This window comes from Prinia subflava, unplaced genomic scaffold (assembly GCF_021018805.1).
Source record: "Prinia subflava isolate CZ2003 ecotype Zambia unplaced genomic scaffold, Cam_Psub_1.2 scaffold_53_NEW, whole genome shotgun sequence".
NCBI classification, from domain to species: domain Eukaryota; kingdom Metazoa; phylum Chordata; class Aves; order Passeriformes; family Cisticolidae; genus Prinia; species Prinia subflava.
Genome location: NW_026961063.1, coordinates 4,574 through 24,568, shown reverse-complemented (window position 1 = coordinate 24,568; position 19,995 = coordinate 4,574). Strand labels below are relative to the sequence as shown.

Genomic DNA, 19,995 nt, shown 5'->3' with positions numbered 1-19,995 from the left:
CCAGCCGTGGGGACAGGGATTGTCCCCCTGTGCTGGCACTGCTGAGGCCCCTCCAGTGCTGGGTCCAGTTCTGGGACACTGAGGGGCCACAGAGCCATGGAGGGGCTGGAGCAGCAGGAGAAGGGTCTGGAGAACCCTGAGGAGCTGGGGAAGGGTCTGGAGAACCCTGAGGAGCTGGGGAAGGGTCTGGAGAACCCTGAGGAGCTGGGGAAGGGTCTGGAGAACCCTGAGGAGCTGGAGAAGGGTCTGGAGAACCCTGAGGAGCTGGGAAGGGTCTGGAGAACCCTGAGGAGCTGGGGAAGGGTCTGGAGATCCCTGAGGAGCTGGGAAGGGTCTGGAGAACCCTGAGGAGCTGGGGAAGGGTCTGGAGAACCCTGAGGAGCTGGGAAGGGGCTCAGCCTGGAGAAAAGGGGGGTCAGGGAGGAATTTTCACCCCACAACTCCCTGAGGGGAGAGTGGAGCCGGCCGGGCTCGGGCTCTGCTCCCAGGGAACAGCAGGATGAGAAGGAACAGCCCCAAATTCCTCAGGAGAGGCTCAGGATGGACATCAGGAGGAATTTCCCCATGGAAAAGGTGACCAGGCTTTGGAACTGCCTGGAGAAAAGGAGGCTCAGGGGGGAATTTTCACTCCAGGATTCCCTGACAGGAGAGTGGAGCTGGATGGGGTCAAAATCTGTTCCTAAGGAACAGCAGGATGAGAGAAACGCCCCAAATTCCTCAGGAGGGGTTCAGGATGGACATCAGGAGGTATTTTCTACATAAAAAGTGGTCAGAGCTTGGAGCTGCCTGGAGAAAAGGAGGCTCAGAGGGGAATTTTCACCCCACAACTCCCTGAGGGGAGAGCGAGGTTAGGATCTGAACAGATGAGAGGCTCAGGATGAGAAGGAACAGCCCCAAATTCCTCAGGAGAGGCTCAGGATGGACATCAGGAGGAATTTCCCCATGGAAAAGGTGACCAGGCTTTGGAACTGCCTGGAGAAAAGGAGGCTCAGGGGGGAATTTTCACCCCACAACTCCCTGATGGGACAGCGGGGTTGGTTGGGTCTCTTCTCCCGGGGAACAGCAGCTCTGGGGCAGTGGGGGGGTCCCGGGGGTCCCGGGGGTCTCGGGGGTCCCGGTCCCGCTCCGCTCCCCCCTCACACCCCCCGGGCCGCACTGCGCATGCGCGGCCAGAACCTGCTGGAAGGGCAGCGGGCGGGGGCGCGCGCGGGGCGGGGGCGCGCGCCGGCGGCGGGAGTGAGGGCCCCGCGCACGCGCGGTGGCGGCGGCGGGAGGAGGCGGCGGCGGCGGCGCGCGCGCGGGGCGCGGGGATTTTGCTGCGTCACCACGGGCCGAGCGCGCGCGGGGCATTGTGGGAGCGAGGCCGCGCCGAGCCCCGAGCCCGCCCGGAGCCACCGGAGCCGCCGCCGGAGCCACCGGAGCTCTCCCGGAACCCTCCCGGCACCGCCCGACCGCCGCCTGCGCCGCCCGTACAGCCCGCGATACCGCTCGGAGCACGAGCCGCACTCCGTACGAGCGCCCGCCGCAGCCGTCGCCATCCGCCATGTGAGGCCCGGGGGTGGGAGCGGCGCGGGCAGGCCCCGCCAGGCCCCGCCGGGCCGCGGGCGCTACCGGGGGAGCCGCCCCGGCGCCGCCGAGCGCGGGCTCCCGCCGTGTGCTGACCTTGGGCGGCCCCGCCAGCGCGCCGGTGTCTCTTGCCTCGCTTATCGGGTGGGCCCGGCCCCGGTTACCGGGTGAGGGCGGAGCGCCCCGGCTCGGCCGCCGGCCCCGGTGACCGGCTCGGTACCGCGATGCGGGCGGGATCTCCCGTCCCCGCGGAATGAATGGGGGTGGCGGGGGGTGTTGCGCGTTTCTCGGTGGGACCGGCACCCACCGAACCGAAACCGCGGAAAGGCCCCGGTAAGTAACGCGTGGAAGCACCCAGGGCGTGCGAAGCTGTTTGTAAACTTCCAATTTTCCACGCAAAACCCGTCCCTGGCTTTTTGCGCTGTCCCTGAAAGTGTCCCAAGGCCAGGCTGGACAGGGCTCGGTGCTGTGGAACGAGACGGGATTTAAGGTTTCTTCCAACCCAAACCGCTCCAAAATTCCACAAAAAACCGAGGAACAGCGAAAAGGCCGCTCAGGAGGGGGTGGAAGCGCATGGAAAGCCCCGGGGCAGCCGCGGTGCTGCCGTGCCCGGTGCAGGTGAGGCGCTGGATCTCCTCTCCACGTGCATCCCGGTGGAATTCCCGGTACCGGGAGCTCTCACTGAGCTCCTTCCTTGGAATTCTCCCGGGGCTGCTTCAGTGACCCCGAACCCGGCTGGTGGCAGAGCTCTGGTGGATGTGAGCGATCCCTCGAGGCGCTCAGGGAAGAAAAACCGGAGTTTTTTGTGTGCTGGGAAAGAAGAGCTGCAGGCAGCATTCCCACGTCTCCAGTGGCAGGACAAGGGGAAAAAGGCTTCCAGCTGCTAAAAAGCAGGGTTAGGTGGGATATTGGGGATAAAACTCCTCCCTCTGAGGGTGTGAGGCACTGGAATGGATTTTCCAGAGGATTTCTCATCCCTGGAGGTGTCCAAGGCCAGGGCTTGGAGCAGCCTGGGGTGGTTTGGAGGTGCTTCAAGGTCCCTTCCAACCCAAACCTTTCCACGATTCTGTGACCTCCACACGTCTGGCTGGAAGGATTGGAGGCAGCAGCACTTCCTGAGCTTTGGTTTTGTCAGGAATTCACTCTGAGGACAGCATTAACCACTGGGGACAGGTGGATTTTGGTCCCTTGCTGCCAGCCAGGCTTTTACTTTCGTTCTGAAACCTTGAGCAGTGGAGATGCTTCATCTTAACGTGAGTGAAAGTGAGAGAACTGTGATCAAGTTGGTTTTTTTTTGGTGTAATTTCTGTAGATTTCATCATGCTGAAACTGCAGCACTGCTAGAATCACCTAAAACTTCAATTGAGGGTTTTTTAAATGAAAAAAAAAGTGCCTTTCCAAGGTATATAAATGAAAGGAAAAGTCATTTTGTAAAACAGGTTTTATTGTGCTCTGGGGGAGGAAAATCTTGTTGAGGGTCTGACTCCTGTAGGAACTGTCAGGAGACAAAGATGGGATTCCAGAGGCACAGAGAACACGAGAACAGGTTTGGAAACTTCCTCGGTGCCCCAAACGGGGAGATTTGAGATTCCTCTCAAATTCAGCGTGTCAGGAGCTGCTGCTGTGCCAGAGACCAGAGACACATCCAGGGATATCCAACAGAGCCTTGGGGTGAAGCTGAACCTCCCCATTGCTGCTAGGAAACTTCTAGAACCTGTTCCACAGCGCTGGAATAACTCTTGCCATGGGAATGTGGGGACTGGAAGAGCCAGAGGAGCTGCTCAGGAAGTCCCCAAAACGCAGAGGGACAGAGGAAATCCTCGCTGGAACGGAGCCCTGAAAACCCAAAAAATTAAAATTCTTTCTCTTTTCCAAATCCCACGGGGGTGGTGGAGAAACAAAACTCCCCTGGGCAGGAGGCTGAACTCCCTGGGGGTTTGGGTGAGCAGGGTGGAGCTGTTTTAGAGCTGTGGGTCAGTGCCTGTGAGAGGAGATTTTCCGTGGGTGTGAGAAGAGATTTTCCGTGGATGTGAGAGGAGATTTCTGTGGGTGTGTGCAGGGCTCCCCACGGGCTGCTCCCTCCTGGGAATCTCCGTGTGGGCAGGAGACAAAAAAAAGCAACTGGAACTTCCTCCTGTCCCAGCTCTCCAGCAGGTCCTGCCTGGAGCTCACAGGGAGGTTTCCCTCCTCCCTTTGGGAGGGGGAGATTGGAAAAGCAGATAAAAGGTTGGAAAAGCAGATAAAAGGTTGGAAAAGCAGATAAAAGGGTGGAAAAGCAGATAAAAGGTTGGAAAAGCAGATAAAAGGTTGGAAAAGCAGATAAAAGGATGGAAAAGCAGATAAAAGGAGGAGAGGCAGCTCCAAGCACACGCTCAGGGGTGAATTCCCATGAAAGCAACACAGATTTAGGTTCAGAAATGTGAATTATGGCCGAGTAAAACTTCTCAGGGGTCTGAGCTCTCCAGTTTGGGTGTGTGTGTGTTGCCTGGGGTTTCTGGAGGTGCTCTGTGTTTTGTTGGTGCCTCAAACCCCCGAGGTCACAGCTCCAGGAGCCTGGGAAGGCTGGAGATGTCTCCATTGACATTGAGAGCTGGGAAATGTTCACAGCATTCAGCCCCTGCGTCACCCGGGCAGGGACACTGAGATTTCTGTGAGCTGGAGCCGCGTTCCAGGCGCTCCACGCTCTGGGGGGTTTTGTCTCCCTGCACACAGGGAGCAGAGCAGGGCATTTCTCCTCCTCCTTTCCTCTCGAGAAGCTTTTATTTTTCGTTAAAAGAGGGAGTCTGTGTCCAAGAAGGGTTTAAAAATATCACAGTAAGAAAATCGCTGCTCTGCTGCTGTGCTTTACCTGAATAAGGTGATATTTAACATTCCCTGAAATGCTGTGATGAGTGGAAACATCAGGTTTTCACCCCTAGAACAGCTAAAAATCAAAGCTAAATTCAGAATCCACGTGTTTTTATACTTTTGGAAATTAAATCCTTGGACATTGGTCTGTGCCCAGGTGTCTGGGCTGCCCAGGGCATCGTGGCTGTTCTGCTGCCTTTCCCTGAGCTGGCACCAGTTTGTCCAGGACCTGTGGCACTGGGAGAGCTCAGAGGTGGCAGATTTGGGGTTCAGCTGGAGCTGGGCTGTGCCACATTTGGGTTTATGCCCAGGAAATTTGGATGGGAGCAGTAGGAGCCTTTGGGTGAGTCCCTTTGCTAAATGTGCCACAGTTAATTAATTGATTGGATGAGCCAAAATCTTGATCTGGAGGTTTAGCAAAGGTCACTTTAATAAATGGTCTGAAAAGTTATTTTTTGGTCAGATATTGGCTTAGAGAGCAGCACAAAGTGAGGAGGCAGCTGCTGTCACAGGCCATGTCACCCCATGTCACCCCCTGTCACCCCATGTCACCCCTGGTTTAGATCTTGCCCAGCTCAGATCCTCCCACCTCATCCCACTGCAGGGATGGGAAAAATTCCTCCCTGTGAGGCTCAGGAATGGCAGAGGAAGGGGAAATGGTTAAAAAGAAAATTAAAATGGGATATTGGGGTGAAATTCCTGCCTGTGAGGCTCTGGAATGACAGGTAAGGGGGGAATGGTTAAAGAGGAGATTAAAATGGGATTTTGGGGTGAAATTCCCCCTGGTGAGGCTCAGAAATGGCAGAGGAAGAGGAAATGGTTAAATATGAGATTAAGATGGGATATTGAGGTGAAATTCCTGCCTGTGAGGCTCTGGAATGGCAGAGGAAGAGGAAATGGTTAAAGAGGAGATTAAAATGGGATATTGGGGTGAAATACCTCCTGGTGGGGCACAGGAATGGTAGATAAAGGGGGAAATAGTTAGAGGAGATTAAAATGTTTAATATTAGGAATATTAGGAATGGCAAATAAAGAGGGAATGGTTTAAAAAGGAGATTAAAATGGGATATTGAGGTGAAATACCTCTCTCTGAGGCTGGTGAAGCACAGGAATAGCAGATAAAAGGGGAAATGGTTAAATATGAGATTAAAATGGGATATTGGGCTGAAATTCCTGCCTGTGAGGCTCTGGAATGGCAGATAAAAGAGGAAATGGTTAAATATGAGATTAAAATGGGATATTGGGGTGAAATTCCTCCTGGTGAGGCTCTGGAATGGCAGATAAAAGGGGAAATGGTTAAATATGAGATTAAAATGGGATTTTGGGGTGAAATTCCTCCCTGTGAGGCACAGGAATGGCAGATAAAGGGGAAATGGTTAAAAAGGAGATTAAAATGGGATATTTGGGTGAAATTCCTCCTGGTGGGGCACAGGAATGGCAGATAAAGAAGAAATGGTTAAAAAGGAGATTAAAATGTGATTTTGGGGTGAAATTCCTCCTGGTGGGGCACAGGAATGGCAGATAAAGGGGAAATGGTTAAAAAGGAGATTAAGATGGGATTTTGGGGTGAAATTCCTCCTGGTGGGGCACAGGAATGGCAGGTAAGGGGGAATGGTGAAAATGGAGATTAAAATGGGATATTGAGATGAAATTCCTCCCTGTGAGGTTGATGGGGCACAGGAATGGTAGATAAAAGGGGAAATGGTTAAATATGAGATTAAAATGGGATATTGGGCTGAAATTCCTCCTGGTGGGGCACAGGAATGGCAGATAAAGATGGAGTGGTTCAAGAGGAGATTAAAATGTGATTTTGGGGTGAAATTCCCCCTGGTGAGGCTCAGGAATGGCAGAGGAAGAGGAAATAGTTAAAAAGGAGATTAAGATGGGATATTGAGGTGAAATTCCTCCCTGTGAGGCACAGGAATGGCAGATAAAGAAGAAATGGTTAAAAAGGAGATTAAGATGGGATATTGGGGTGAAATTCCTCCTGGTGGGGCACAGGAATGGCAGATGAAGGGGGAAATGGTTAAATATGAGACAAAAATGGGATATTGAGATGAAATTCTTCCTGGTGAGGCTCTGGAATGGCAGATAAAAGAGGAAATGGTTAAATATGGAGATTAAAATGGGATTTTGGGGTGAAATTCCTCCTGGTGATGCTGGTGAGGCTCTGGAATGGCAGGTAAAAGGGGAAATGGTTAAATATGAGATTAAAATGGGATATTGGGGTGGAATTCCTCCCTGTGAGGCTCTGAATGGATTTCCCAGAGGATCCCTCACCCCTGGCAGTGCCCAAGGCAGCGCTTGCACCAACCTGAGCTGGCACAAGGTGTCCCTGTCGTGACAGGGGGTGACACTGCCTCAACTTTAGGCTCCCTCCCAACAATTCCACAATTCCCTGATCTCTGGAAGTGTGAGGAACACCCGTGGCCTCTCTGCCTTGGCAACAGCCCTGCTGGGAATCAGTTTGGTTCTCCTGGAATGCAGCCGTTCCCAGTTGCCAGGGCAGGGCTGGAGGAGTTTTCTGAGCTCAGCCAGGTTCATTTTCCCCGCTCCACAGAGCACAGAGAGCTGCAGGTGAGTCCTGAGGGCTGGAAATGCAAACACAGGAGCTGGAACAGAGCTCTGGGGCTGTCCCAGCTCCCCTGGACACGCTGTTGCTTCTTAAATTCTTAAATTCTTAAATTCTTAAATTCTTAAATTCTTAAATTCTTAAATTCTTAAATTCTTAAATTCTTAAATTTTTAAATTTTTAAATTCTTAAATTCTTAAATTTTTAAATTCTTCAATTTTTAAATTCTTCAATTCTTAAAGCGGTTGTTAAAAGGCAGAAGAATTCCAAAGTGCATGGGACTCTTTGGTAGGTTGTAAGGAAGGTGGAACACTGATTCTCCAACCTGTGCTGGCTTAATTGTGCCTTAATCACAGCAAATCCATTTTTATAGTATCAATACCCCCAAAAAAGGGGTTTTTTTTTGTAGTTTTACTTCAAGTTTTAACTCTTTGCGTGACAAAAACCACTCTGAAGTCTGCCCGTGCAGATGTGGGAGGTGCTGGAGCTTCTGCCACAGTCTGTGGCAGCTCATCTTGAAGTTTATCAGAATTTTGATCTGCTGAAACGTTTTATTTCAGTCTCAGATTTCAGTGGCTCCTCCCAGGAGCTTTCTGGGGGCATCACACACCGAATTCATCCTTTCTTTTTATTCCTGCTCTCTCTTTTCTGCTTTAAGCACCTTTAAAAAATAACAGTAAATTCAAAATGCAGGTTTTAAGCGCAGAAAAAAGTGGTTTTTTGTTGGATTTCTTGATGAAAATGGTGTCCCTGCTGTGCCCACAGGCAGCCTGCCTCTGCAAAGTGGTACGACCGGAGGGACTACGTCTTTATTGAGTTCTGTGTTGAAGACAGCAAAGACGTAAATGTAAATTTTGAAAAGTCCAAACTCACGTTCAGGTGAGTAACTCAAGCCTGGGGAGATCTGAGGAGAAGCAGAGACATTTTTGGGTTAAATACCGATTTATTTTTCTCTTGCAGTTGTCTTGGAGGAAGTGATAACTTTAAACATTTAAATGAAATCGATCTTTTTAATAATATCGATCCAAATGTGAGTATAATCCTGACTTTTCCTGATATTTGGTGAGGGGCTGGCACAGAGAAATTGCAGATTTTCCATCTCTGGTTGTGTTGGAACAACCTAAGCCAGTGGAAGATGTCCCTGGCCATGGCAGGGGTTTGGAATTTGATTTTTCATGTCCTTTCCAACCCAAACCATCCCCTGGTTCTGTGATTTTAAAAAATACCATCTGTTCTTTAGGCTGCTCGCTGAATTTTGGGAAAATTACTTCTTATAAAAGCTCAAAGTCAGGTCCAGGAAAGCTTCTCTGGGTGTTTTCCAGGACAAGGAGTAAGGGAAGAGGTGAAGATGAAGGGAGGGATGTCAGCAGTTCCTGGTGAAGGTCAAAAATGGAATATTTGGTCTTTTTTCAGGAATCAAAGCATAAAAGAACAGACAGATCCATCTTGTGTTGTTTACGAAAAGGAGAATCTGGTCAGGCATGGCCAAGGTTAACAAAAGAGAGGGCAAAGGTGAGTCTGGGCATTGCTGCCTCCCCTGGCTTTTAATTGAGTGAAAATTTGGGTCATGTTCAAATTCTGGAGCAGTTTTGGGTCACTTTTCCTGCTCCTGATCCCACGGCAGCTCTCGTTAACCTGCCTGTTCTAACTGCCAGCAGTTCCTTCCTTGTCCTTAAACAATTCCTTGTCCTTAAACAACTTGAATAACTTAAATTTAACCTTAAATAACTCCTGGTGTTGGTGCAGCTCAACTGGCTCAGCGTGGACTTCAACAACTGGAAAGACTGGGAGGATGATTCAGATGAAGACATGTCCAATTTCGATCGCTTTTCTGAGGTAAAGAATGACAAATTCTTGAAGTTTTGGGATTTGCCAAGCAACGAATCCAAGGTTTTTTTGCACCATCACTTTGTAATTCCTGCATGGGGGCAATTGATGAGTTAAAGCAAGGGGTGGGTGTTGTTTTTCTATTTTTTTGGGTGGAGATTTGGGTTGGATTCACCCCAAAACGTGGCTGTTGTGTCTCTTGAGCAGATGATGAACAACATGGGAGGAGACGACGACGTAGACTTGCCAGAAGTAGATGGGGCAGATGATGTGAGTGTAATAAACCCCTGCAGGGCTGCCTCAAACTCACCCCACAGCACTGAAAAAGGCTTAAATAGCCCCAAATCACCTCCCAGCAGTGCTGGGGACAGGAGTTTGGTGTCTGTGTCTCTCTGGGGGTTGTTGTGGTTCTGCAGTGAGCTCAAACTTTGTCCTCTGGAACCTGGAGTTGCTCAAAATCCAAATTTGGGAGCAGCAGCTCTTTGCTGGCAGGGAGGGGGGTGATAAAAATCCCGTCTGCTCCACTTAAAAGTTGTTTATTCTCTTTTCCAGGACTCACCAGACAGTGATGATGAAAGTAAGTAATTTGTTGTTGATGTTGTTGTTGTTGTTTTCTCCTCACAAACCTGCTGAAGGCTCCAAGGGCAGGGCTAGCAGATGTTCATCCTTGGCCACCAGCTAAAGCCAGCCCTGGGAGACAAATCCAATCTGGGAAAGCCTCTCCCTGCAAGCCCCAAATACCAGTTTGACCTTCCCAGGCAGCTGCAGGCTTTGGCTTTAGGAGCTGCACGTGCTGGGGGTGGCTCTGGCACAGCTTTCCCTGGGGAGGAGCCCCAAAACTGCCCCGTGACCTCCTTGGTCACAGGCCAGGTTGCCTTGCTCGTGTCCCTTGTGACATAACAGTGCCCTGGGAGCTTTTAAAAACCAGCCAAGCAGAGTATAAAACCCACAAACCAACCCTAAACCCACTAATTCTTTCTTTTCTCCCCCCTCTCTAGAAATGCCGGATCTGGAGTAAGGCAAACTGTCGTCTTCAGGGTTTTGGGGAAAGAAGTTCATCACAACATTTCATAATTGAGATAAGAATTCCTGAGTTGATAGCCCTAAAGGGAGATCCTGCATCCTTTTAACCCATTTTCAGTCCATTTTAAATGGCTTCACTGATGGTAGGTGTGTCCCATGGCACGGGGCGGTCTTAAAGCCAGGAGAGGCAATAACGTTATGCATGAACCGTTTCCAGACTTCCAAAAATAACAACAAAAAAACCCCCAAACCAACCCAATTGAGGTGTAGGCAATCCGTTCAGAACAGTTGCAATAAAGTTTACAGAGCCTCCTTGCCTCGTAGCAGATGAAATTAAAATGGGAGAACCCTGAATGGTAAAAAAGCATTTCCCCTTCTCTTTCCATGGCCTGAAATTATCCATTTATACCGGGAACAAAAACCTCATTGGCTCCCCAAATTCAGCAGGCGAGGCCGCATCCCTCTGTGGTGTCTTCAGGTCTGTTCCACTAAAAAGTTTATACCGAAAAAAAAAAATGAAAATTTTCAAAACTAAAAAATCCTCCTCGTTTTGGTGTTCGCCCCCGAGGTGGCCGGAGCCTGCCCCTGGTCCCGTGTGACCCCCAAACCTTTTCCACCTCCTCGCCCAGGGGTGCGAGTGGCTGTACATTGTTGCTTTGTCAATCTGTACATTTTAGACCAAATCGTATTTGCACTGTGGGTTTGGCAGCGAGTGGCAGGACCGTGGGGCGCGCGGGCGCCTGCGCAGCGGGCTGAAAAACCTCAATTTTGTGTTCAGAGCAGCTGGGATTTTTTTAATGTCTGCATTCTTTCTAATAAACTGTTGAAGACTCCCTGGCTCTCCTTCGGTCTGGGCCCTTCCTCAGCTCTGTGGGGGTAAGGGGGGGTGGTGGGGTGGGGTCCCCTTCGAGGGTGGGGGGCAGTGGGGGTGGGATTCCCCTGCCCTGGGGGGCACTGGGGGGTGGGATCCCCTCCCGGGAGGGGTCCCTAGGGTGGGATCCCCTCCTGTGAGGGGTCAGTAGGGTGGGATCGCCTCCCAGGAGGGGTCCCTAGGGTGGGATTCCCTCCCTTTGGGGACAGGAGGGGTCCCTAGGGTGGGATTCCTTCCTGCCAGGGGTCACTAGGGTGGGATTCCCTCCTCTGGGGAGGCACTGAGGGGTGGGATCCCCTCTTGGGAGGGGTCCCTAGGGTGGGATCCCCTCCCAGGAGGTGTCAGTAGGGTGGGATTCTGTCCTGCCCGGGGTCCCTAGGGTGGGATCCCCTCCTGAGGAGGGTCCCTAGGGTGGAATTCCCTTCTGGAGGAGTCCCTAGGGTGGGATTCCCTCCCATTAGGGACAGGAGGGGGCAGTGGGGCGGGTTCCCCTCCTCTGAGGAGACAGGAGGGGGCGATCCCCTCCCTTGGGGGGGTAGGAGAGAAATGGTGCGGTGGTCCCCAGTCCCCCGGGGAGAGCGGTGAGGTGCGGGTTTGGCCTCTGGAAGCAACCGGTGCTGCGGGGCCAGCCCGGTGCGGGGCGGCCCCGCGGGGCGGTGCTGTGACCCTCGGCCGTGCGGGGCGGCCCCGCGGGGCGGTGCTGTGACCCTCGGCCGTGCGGGGCGGTGCAGTGACGCGGGGTAGAGCAAAAACACAAACGGGGTGAGGGCGGCCCCGTCCCGGGCCCGGTGCGGCCTCGGCCGCGGTCACGGCGCCCGCCCAAGGACAAGCGCGGGACACGTGCGCCGCCACTTCCGCTGACCTTCGCCCGGGACACGCCCCCTCCCACACACCGCCCTATCAGACCGCAGCGCGTTTTGACTGATGGCTCCAAAACCCAATTGCGATGAGGCGCAAAGAGGGCGCCGCATCGGCGTGACCAATAGGAGCGCGAATTCTCGCGGCGCCTCTCGGAGGGGCAGCCAATGGGCGCGCGGTGCGGCGGTGACGCGCGGCGCGGCGGCCCCGCCCCGCGGAGGCCGTGAGGGGCGGGCGGGACGCGGGGCTCAGTCGGCGCCGCCATGTTGGGGCTCGCGGGTCGTTCCGCCGCCGCCGCCGCCGCCGCCGCGGCCCGGCCGCTGCTGCCCCGCGGGGCCACCCCGGGCCGCGACCTCCTCCCGCTGCTCCTCGGCCGCGGGGCCGCCCCGGCCGTCGCCGTCGGGGCGCGTGAGTGCGGGGCGGGCCGGGGTCACCTTGGGGCCCGCGCCGGGCGGGGGACGCGGGGTGCCGGTGGTCAGGCCCCCCCCGTTACCGGGATATGGGGGGCGGTGTGCCAGGCGGGCAGGGCGAGGGGATGGGCTGCGGTAGGGGAGCGGCGGCCCTGAGGGAGGGGCGTGGGGGCGCTTAGGGGCTGCAGGGACTGCGGGTGTGCCGGGGAGGGGGCTCGGGGGGTCCTGGGTGCTTCAAGAGAGGGGATCAAGGGTGAACCGAGCGGGTTTTGGGGATCCCCAGTGCACTGAGGAAGGGGTTCAGGGGGTCCTGGGCCCACCGAGCGGGTTGTGGAGATCCAGAGTGCAGTGAGGAGGGGGCTCAGGGGGTCCTGGGTGCTTCAAGAGAGGGGATCAAGGGTGAACCGAGCGGGTTTTGGGGATCCCCAGTGCACTGAGGAGGGGGCTCAGGGGGTCCTGGGTGCGCTGAGGGCCTGCGGGTGTTCCCAGAGTGGGGTGCAGAGGTCCTGGGTGCACTGAGGAAGGGGTTCAGAGGGTCCTGGGTGCTTCAAGAGAGGGGATCAAGGGTGAACCAAGCGGGTTTTGGGGATCCCAGGTGCGCTGAGGAGGGGGCTCACGGGGTCCTGGTTGCACCCAAGGAAGTTCAGGGGTCTCGGGGTTACCCAAACCCTGCAGGGCAGCCCCGTCTCCGCACCCCCAAGGCGTGCGGAGCCGCCCTGCCCCGGCCGACCTTGACTCGTCCCTCTCCCCTAGGACGGGACTATGCGGCCCAGGCAGCCCCTGCCGCCAAGGCCGGCTCCACCACCGGCCGCATCGTGGCCGTCATCGGCGCTGTGGTGGATGTGCAGTTCGACGAGGGGCTGCCCCCCATCCTGAACGCCCTGGAGGTGCAGGGCAGGGAGACGCGGCTGGTGCTGGAGGTGGCTCAGCACCTGGGTGAGCGGCTGGGGAAGGAGGGGTCCTCCTGTGATGATGTTTCCAATGACTTTCGTTCTCCTGAGCTTGCTGAAGCCAAGGATTTCAATCTGAGGAGGAGGAAAATGGCTGCCCGAGGGCTGCGGCTCAGTTTTCCTCGGGGGTATTTTATTCCTGCTGCTCCTCTCGGTCCTTCTGCCAGCAGAATGTCCCCTTGGCAGGGCCAAGCCACCAGCAGCTGTCCCCAGAGTCATCCTGAGGACGCTGTGGTGACAGTGCTGTCCTTGGGCCTCGGCAGGGGAGAACACCGTGCGCACCATTGCCATGGACGGCACGGAAGGGCTGGTGAGGGGACAGAAGGTGCTGGACTCCGGTGCTCCCATCCGCATCCCCGTGGGCCCCGAGACCCTGGGCAGGATCATGAATGTCATTGGGGAACCCATCGACGAGAGGGGCCCCATCAAGACCAAACAGTGAGTGCTGAGGGGCTGGAGGATGCTCCAAGTGTGAGCAGGGAGGTGGCTCTGGCTGTCCTGGGTCACAGCAGGGACTGTCCCCTGCCAGCCCCTGGCCTGGGGGGGTCAGAGCAGTTGCCCACCCCCTTCCTCTCCTCTTCCTGCTGCAGGTTTGCTGCAATCCACGCCGAGGCCCCTGAGTTTGTGGAGATGAGCGTCGAGCAGGAGATCCTGGTGACAGGGATCAAGGTTGTGGATCTGCTGGCTCCCTACGCCAAGGGAGGCAAGATCGGTACGTGACCCCCAGAGCGGGCTGGGCACCTCTGGGATTTCCAACAGTTCCTCTGGGGAACTTTTCCTTCACTGATGATTCACTCCATGACTTTCGTTCTCCTGAGCTTTGCTGAAGCAACGCTTTTTGTATCTGAGGAGGAAAGGAATGAAGGGAGACCCTGGGGGCAGCCAGGCCAGCTCGGGGCTGAGCAGGACCCTTCTTTCCCCCCTTCCCAGGTTTGTTTGGAGGCGCTGGTGTGGGCAAGACTGTGCTGATCATGGAGCTGATCAACAACGTGGCCAAGGCCCACGGTGGTTACTCGGTGTTCGCCGGCGTGGGCGAGAGGACCCGCGAGGGCAACGATTTGTACCACGAGATGATCGAGTCTGGGGTCATCAACCTGAAAGATGCCACTTCCAAGGTGTGCAGAGACCCTGAGGGGGGCGCTGGGGATGTCCTGTGTCCCCTGACGCGGTGCCAGGCGTGGCAGTGTCACCGTGCTGACCCCAGGGTGCCGCCCGCAGGTCGCCCTGGTGTACGGGCAGATGAACGAGCCCCCGGGCGCCCGTGCCAGGGTGGCCCTGACGGGGCTGACGGTGGCCGAGTACTTCAGGGACCAGGAGGGCCAGGACGTGCTGCTCTTCATCGACAACATCTTCCGCTTCACCCAGGCCGGCTCCGAGGTCTGTGCTGGGCACAGGGGGGTGCCCCTGTCCCCCACCTGCACAGCCCCTCACGCTCTGTCCCCTCACAGGTGTCAGCCCTGCTGGGCAGAATCCCCTCGGCCGTGGGCTACCAGCCCACGCTGGCCACTGACATGGGCACCATGCAGGAGCGCATCACCACCACGCGCAAGGGCTCCATCACCTCCGTGCAGGTGAGGGCAGGACCAACCCCGGCGTCCCGGGAGGCTTTGTCACCCACCTGGCACCGACTGTCCCCTCCCCTCTGCGTCCCCAGGCTATTTATGTCCCTGCTGATGACTTGACTGACCCTGCCCCTGCCACCACCTTTGCCCACTTGGATGCCACCACGGTGTTGTCCCGTGCCATCGCCGAGCTGGGCATTTACCCCGCCGTGGACCCGCTGGACTCCACCTCCCGCATTATGGACCCCAACATCGTGGGGCCCGAGCACTACGACGTGGCTCGGGGCGTGCAGAAGATCCTGCAGGTGAGGAGGGGGCTGGGGCAGCCCCTTCCCCGTGGGGTGAGGGGACAGCACGGGTCACTCACCCCCTGTGTCCCCTCCCCGTGGGGTGAGGGGACAGCACGGGTCACTCACCCCCTGTGTCCCCTCCCCGTGGGGTGAGGGGACAGCACGGGTCACTCACCCCCTGTGTCCCCTCCCCAGGACTACAAGTCCCTGCAGGACATCATCGCCATCCTGGGCATGGACGAGTTGTCCGAGGAGGACAAACTGACCGTGGCCCGAGCCCGCAAGATCCAGCGGTTCCTGTCCCAGCCCTTCCAGGTGGCCGAGGTGTTCACCGGCCACATGGGCAAGCTGGTGCCACTCAAAGAGACCATCAAGGGCTTCAAGCAGATCCTGGCAGGTGAGGTAGCCCCCGGGGGACCTGGGGTAGCCCGGCTGGGCCTCCCACTCCCCCCTGACACGGTGTGTCCCCTCCAGGTGAATACGACCACCTGCCCGAGCAGGCTTTCTACATGGTGGGGCCCATCGAGGAGGCGGTGGCCAAGGCAGAGAAGCTGGCAGAGGAACACGCCTGAGCCCCCCCTGAAGCCCCCCACCCCCGGCTCCGCTGGGGCCGGACCCCCAGTATTTAACATTTCCAATAAAACATCGCTGAAAACGTTCGCAGGCTTTGTGTGCTGTGGCTGCTGCCCTCAGGGGGCTGGAGGGAGCCCTGTGAGCCCCCCTGGCCCCTGGAGCCCCCCATGGGGGGGTCGTGCTGGTTCCAGCAGCGCAGGGACCCCCAGCCCTGGGGCTCCCCAGGAGGGGGAAGAGTCCCCCCTTTGTCCTGTGGGGTCTCCAGGACTTGTGGAGCCCCCTCCTCCCTCCCCACAACAGCGTCGCCTCTCCAGTGCCGGGACAGCGCGGGCAGTGACAGATGCTGCTCCCGTGTCCGTCTGTCTGTCTCAGTCCCCGTCTATCTGTCCCATGTCTGTCTGTCTATCCCAGTCCCCGTCTGTGTCCCGTGTCCGTCCGTCTGTCCCAGTCCCCCTGTCCGTCTGTCCCAGTCCCTGTCCGTCTGTCCCAGTCCCCAGTCTGTCTGTCCCAGTCCCCGTCCGTCTGTCCCAGTCCCCGTCTGTGTCCCGTGTCCGTCTGTCTGTCCCGTGTCCGTCTGTCCCAGTCCCCGTCCGTCTGTCCCAGTCCCCGTCTGTGTCCCGTGTCCGTCTGCCTGTCCCGTGTCCGTCTGTCCCAGTCCCCGTTTGTCTGTCCCAGTTCCCGTCTGTGTCCCGTGTCCGTCTGTCTGTCCCAGTCCCCGTCTGTCTGTCCCGGTGCCCGCCGTTCCCCCCGCCCCCCCGCGCCGTTCCAGCTCCACCATTTCGCAGCACAAAGCGCCGCCCCGGCCCGGCCCGGCCCCGGCAGCGGCCACTTTGTCCCCGGGGTCCCGGGGGAGCCGCTCCGGCCCGACCTCGCCCAGCGCGGGGCTGGGGGACATCCCCGAGGGTACCGGGACCACCCCCACGTCCCGACACCCCCTCACTGCTCCGCCGGGACCCCCCCCGGTGCCGGGCTGGGCTCAGCTCAGCCCCACGGAGGAGCGGGGGCCCGGGGGTGTCCCCGCCGGGGCGGCAGCCGGGGGGTCCCGGGGGGCGGCCCCGGTTTCGGGGGTGTTCCCCAACATCCCCCCCCCACCCCACGGAGGGCGGCGGTCCCTTTAAATGGCGGCGCGGTCCCGGTGGCGGAGGGGGCGGCGGCGGTCGCTGACATCACGCGGGGCCGGGAGCACCTGCGCCCCGCCCGGCTCCGCCACCGGCACCGGCACCGCAGCGCACCGGGCCGGGCGGGCACCGGGGCTGCTGCGGGCCGCCCCCGCCGCCCCCCCAGGTACGCACCGCGCAGGACGGGACCCGCGGACGGGGATACCGGGACCCACCGGGACCCCCTATGGGGCTGGGATGGCTCTACAGGGACCCTCGGCTCTGTACCGGGGCCCCCTGACACCGGGCCAGCAGCACCGGCACCCCCGGCTCTGTACCGGGACCTCCCCAAGCCCCCCGGAGCCTCCGCCAGGCGGGGAACCCCCGCACCGGGCTCCGCTGCCCCGCACCGGGAAGGGACAACCCCCCGTGCCCCCTTTTCCATTGCGGCCGCCCCGGGCCGCCCCCCCGTACCGGGACCCCCTTCTCGCCCCGCCGCCCCCGGAGCCGGTGTCGCCCCCGGGCCCTGCGCAGCGCGGCCCGGCCGGTGCCGCGTGACGTCACCGGGGATCCCGGGGACCGGGGGGAGCGGCGGGGGGGGGGCGCGGTCCCCGCGGCCGGACCGGCGAGCACCGGCGTCCGGCGGGGTCCCGGTGCCGGTGCGCCGCCGCTCTCGGGGGTCGCGCCGGGGCTGCGGGGAGAACGAACGAGAGAACGCGGGGCGGGGGGGGGCGGAGAACCGGGGGGACGTTCCCGGGGGGAGCCGGTGCGCGGTGAGGGGAGCCCCGGGGAGAACCGGGGGTCCCGCAGCCGGGGGTAGGGGGGCGTCCCCGCGTGGGGATTCCCCCCGCCCTGACCCCCGCGGGGGCGGGGATCCCCCTCCCACGTGGGCGCGCGCCCGCCCCGGTGACGCCACGGCGGCGCCGCTCCCGGTGACGCCACCGCGGCCGCCGTGACGTGCGGGGGGAGGGCGGGAGGGAGGGGGGGGGAAGGACGGGACGGGACGGGGGCGGTCCCGGGACCGCCCGGCGCTTCCTGCCGCGGCCGCGGGTTCGGCTCCGCGGCCCGGCCCGGTACCAGAGCGCATCGCAGCGGAGGGGCCCCGGGCCGGCCCGGTGCGGCGGAGGGGCCGCGCCATGCCGAGCCGCCCCCCGCCCCGCGCCGCCTGAGCCGGGCCCGCGCCGCCGCCTGCCAGGTGCGGGGTCGCGGCGGAGGAGGGGGGGGCGGGCGGTACCGGGCCGTTAACGGCCCGGGCCGGGGGGGTGGCGGGGGGGGGGGAAGGCCGGTTGCGGCGGTTTGGGCCCGGCGGCGGCGGCGGCACCCCCGCTCCGCTTTGCCGACCTCGGTGAGGACGCCGTCCTTCTCCCCGCTCCCCCCTGCGCATCCCGGTGCTGTGACGTGACCCCCCCGCTCCTCCTCCGTTACCGGCTCCCGGCCACCCACCCGCTCCGCTCCCGGTGCAGCGGCCAAGGGCCCGGACCGCGGGGAGCCCGAGCCGTGTCCCCGGTAGCCGGTGCGGTTCCCCCCGCAGCCCTCCAGTCCCGCAGCTCGGGGGGAGCCCCCTCCCCTCCCGCACCGCCCGTCCGTGTCCCCCCCCTTCCCACCGCTCTCCCCGGGACCGGGACCCCCCTGCAGCGGCGGGGGTCGCGGACACCGAGCCCCCCATCCCCGGAGAGGGGGCTGCGAGAGGGGGCTGGGGGTGTCCTTGCCGCAGGGACCGGGGGGACCCCGCCGGCTGCGGCGCTGCGGGGCCGGGGGGGCCGGTGCGTGTCTCCCCCGTGTGTCCGTCCCCGCAGGAAGTGGCCGGGAAATGGCAGCCGGTTGTTGCGTCTCGTTGTTTTTGAAACGTCCTTTTTAATCAGGTCGCGTCACGCTCCCGGGGCCTCCCGGTGCCACCGGCCCGGGGGGGGGCTGAGCTTTCTGCCCGAGGAACGGCACCGGCTCCAGGGCACCGACACTTCCCCCCCGTCCTGGAGCTCTGCCACCCCCCAGCTCAGCTCCCGGGGACAGTCCCGGCCCCGGTGTCCCCGCGGGGATCCCAGGGTGCCGCTGCCACCGGCTGTGACACCGGGCGAGCGTCGCTGCCACGTTGGCCGTGCCCGCTGTGACAGGAGCAGGGGTCAGCCCCGGGCTCGGTGCCCGCCTTGTCACCCACCGTGGCCGAGGTCCCCGCAGCGCCGCCGTCCCCAGGCTCTGCCCCTCGCCCTCCTCACCTCGCCCGGCTCCGGTTTCGCGCTGTGGCCCAGTTTCAGCCCCGCACTGGGCGGCTCAGGGCGGGGGGAGCAGGAGCCCCGGTACCGGTGGGAGGTGACGGGTGGCCGTGGATGGCCATGGGTGACCGTGGGTGGCCATGGGTGACCATGGATGGCCGTGGGTGACCGTGGATGGCCGTGGGTGGCCATAGGTGGCCGTGGATGGCCGGTGTCCACATCACACCTGGCACTGGCTGAGCGATGCCAAGGGCGGCTCTGGCCTCTGCAGGCCCTGGGGTGTCCCTGGAGCACGGGTGACATTCCCATCTCGCTGGCTTTTATTTCCTCCCGGGCCTCTTCCCCACCTTGGCACGTGCCCAGCCCATCCCAGTCCGCCCCAGCAGCCGCCACCTGCCCGGTTCTGGCCCGGCCCTTTGGCCGCCTCCTCTGACCTCCAAAGCCGGCAGCGCGTCCCTGCCCGGCGCATCACACGCGGGTGGGCCCGGGAAGGCTTTTCCTCCTCCAGCCCCGGGGGTCCCGGCTGAGGCCGGTTCACGGCTCAGGCTCGGTGGCCACGGGTCCATCCTGGTCTGTCCGGGAGCCGGGCGCGCGTGGCGGCTGCGTCCCCGCCCGTACGGGTTTCTCCGGTGTGTGAATCACCGGTGGCGGCCCGGCCAGGCTCGGTGGCCTCTGCGGCCTCTGCCAGGGCACGGCTGAGGCGGGTGAGGCTGTGATGAAATCGGGGTTTCGACACGGGCCGTGCCAGCAGCCGCTGCTGAAGCGCCGAGCGCGGCAGCCTTGGCCCTTCCGGGGAGGTCGGCGCTACCGTGGCTGGTTTGGCAAGCGTGGCACAACCGGGAGCTGCCAGCAGCGGTGGCTCTGCGGGGTGTCCCTGTGGGGCTCCCACCTCATGGGCTGGGTTTGTTGGGCTCCCCCGTGCTCCGTCCTGGGGCTGCCCCCACCGGGATCCCTCCTCGTGGCCGTGGGTTTGAGGAGAAGTTTGGGGTTCCTGGGGGATGGAGCTCACCAGGCTCCTGCCCCAGCCAGCGCTGCGGCTTCAGCTCCTGCCTGCTCCCAACACGGCCTCAAACCCCTCGAGCTGTGCCTGGGGGGGAGGGGGTCCCCTCCACCCTGCAGGGACACTGTCACCACTGTCACCACAGCGTCATTGCTGTGCCACAAGCGTTGGGTTATGCTGGGTCCTCACGGGGTCCCAGGGCTGCTTTGGGGGTGTCCATGGAGATTCTTCATGGCCTCACCCCGGGATGGTGGCACACGGTGGTCACACCCCCGGCGATGGCCGTCCCTGGGGACGCTGGTGACAAGCTGTGCTCAAGCAGGTGGCAAATGTCCAACT

At 60.2% G+C, this 19,995-nt stretch overlaps 3 protein-coding genes and 2 non-coding genes across 6 annotated transcripts; 4 read left to right on the top strand and 1 right to left on the bottom strand.

The window, feature by feature from the left end:
• Positions 1 to 1,244: 1,244 nt before the first annotated feature.
• Positions 1,245 to 10,668, top strand: PTGES3 (prostaglandin E synthase 3). 2 transcript variants are annotated; one of them, XM_063425150.1, is made up of 8 exons: positions 1,245 to 1,545; positions 7,751 to 7,864; positions 7,946 to 8,015; positions 8,399 to 8,497; positions 8,732 to 8,821; positions 9,020 to 9,082; positions 9,365 to 9,389; positions 9,811 to 10,668. In XM_063425150.1, coding segments are annotated over exons 1-8 (483 nt in total). In that variant the 5' UTR covers positions 1,245 to 1,543; the 3' UTR covers positions 9,831 to 10,668. The 2 variants fall into 2 exon arrangements, with proteins under 2 accessions (XP_063281220.1, XP_063281219.1); XM_063425149.1 differs by lacking the exon at positions 1,245 to 1,545 and adding an exon at positions 1,561 to 1,899.
• Positions 10,669 to 11,784: 1,116 nt separating this feature from the next.
• Positions 11,785 to 15,435, top strand: ATP5F1B (ATP synthase F1 subunit beta). The gene is made up of 10 exons (XM_063425161.1): positions 11,785 to 11,972; positions 12,728 to 12,910; positions 13,188 to 13,362; positions 13,515 to 13,636; positions 13,855 to 14,039; positions 14,143 to 14,301; positions 14,373 to 14,495; positions 14,579 to 14,791; positions 14,972 to 15,173; positions 15,251 to 15,435. Exons 1-10 carry the CDS (start codon positions 11,828 to 11,830, stop codon positions 15,346 to 15,348), a joined length of 1,605 nt encoding a protein of 534 aa, XP_063281231.1. The 5' UTR covers positions 11,785 to 11,827; the 3' UTR covers positions 15,349 to 15,435.
• On the top strand, positions 12,935 to 13,008 carry LOC134565565 (small nucleolar RNA SNORD59). Its single transcript, XR_010083936.1, has one exon. It is a non-coding gene; the product is annotated as a small nucleolar RNA SNORD59 (small nucleolar RNA).
• On the top strand, positions 13,702 to 13,777 carry LOC134565566 (small nucleolar RNA SNORD59). Its single transcript, XR_010083937.1, has one exon. It is a non-coding gene; the product is annotated as a small nucleolar RNA SNORD59 (small nucleolar RNA).
• Positions 15,436 to 16,710: 1,275 nt separating the features above from the next.
• On the bottom strand, positions 16,711 to 18,848 carry LOC134565537 (collagen alpha-1(I) chain-like). Its single transcript, XM_063425151.1, has 2 exons — positions 18,660 to 18,848; positions 16,711 to 18,189 (listed from the first exon to the last, which is right to left on the bottom strand). The coding sequence occupies exons 1-2, from the start codon at positions 18,846 to 18,848 to the stop codon at positions 16,711 to 16,713; spliced, it is 1,668 nt and encodes a 555-aa protein (XP_063281221.1).
• Between the last annotated feature and the right edge of the window lie 1,147 nt (positions 18,849 to 19,995).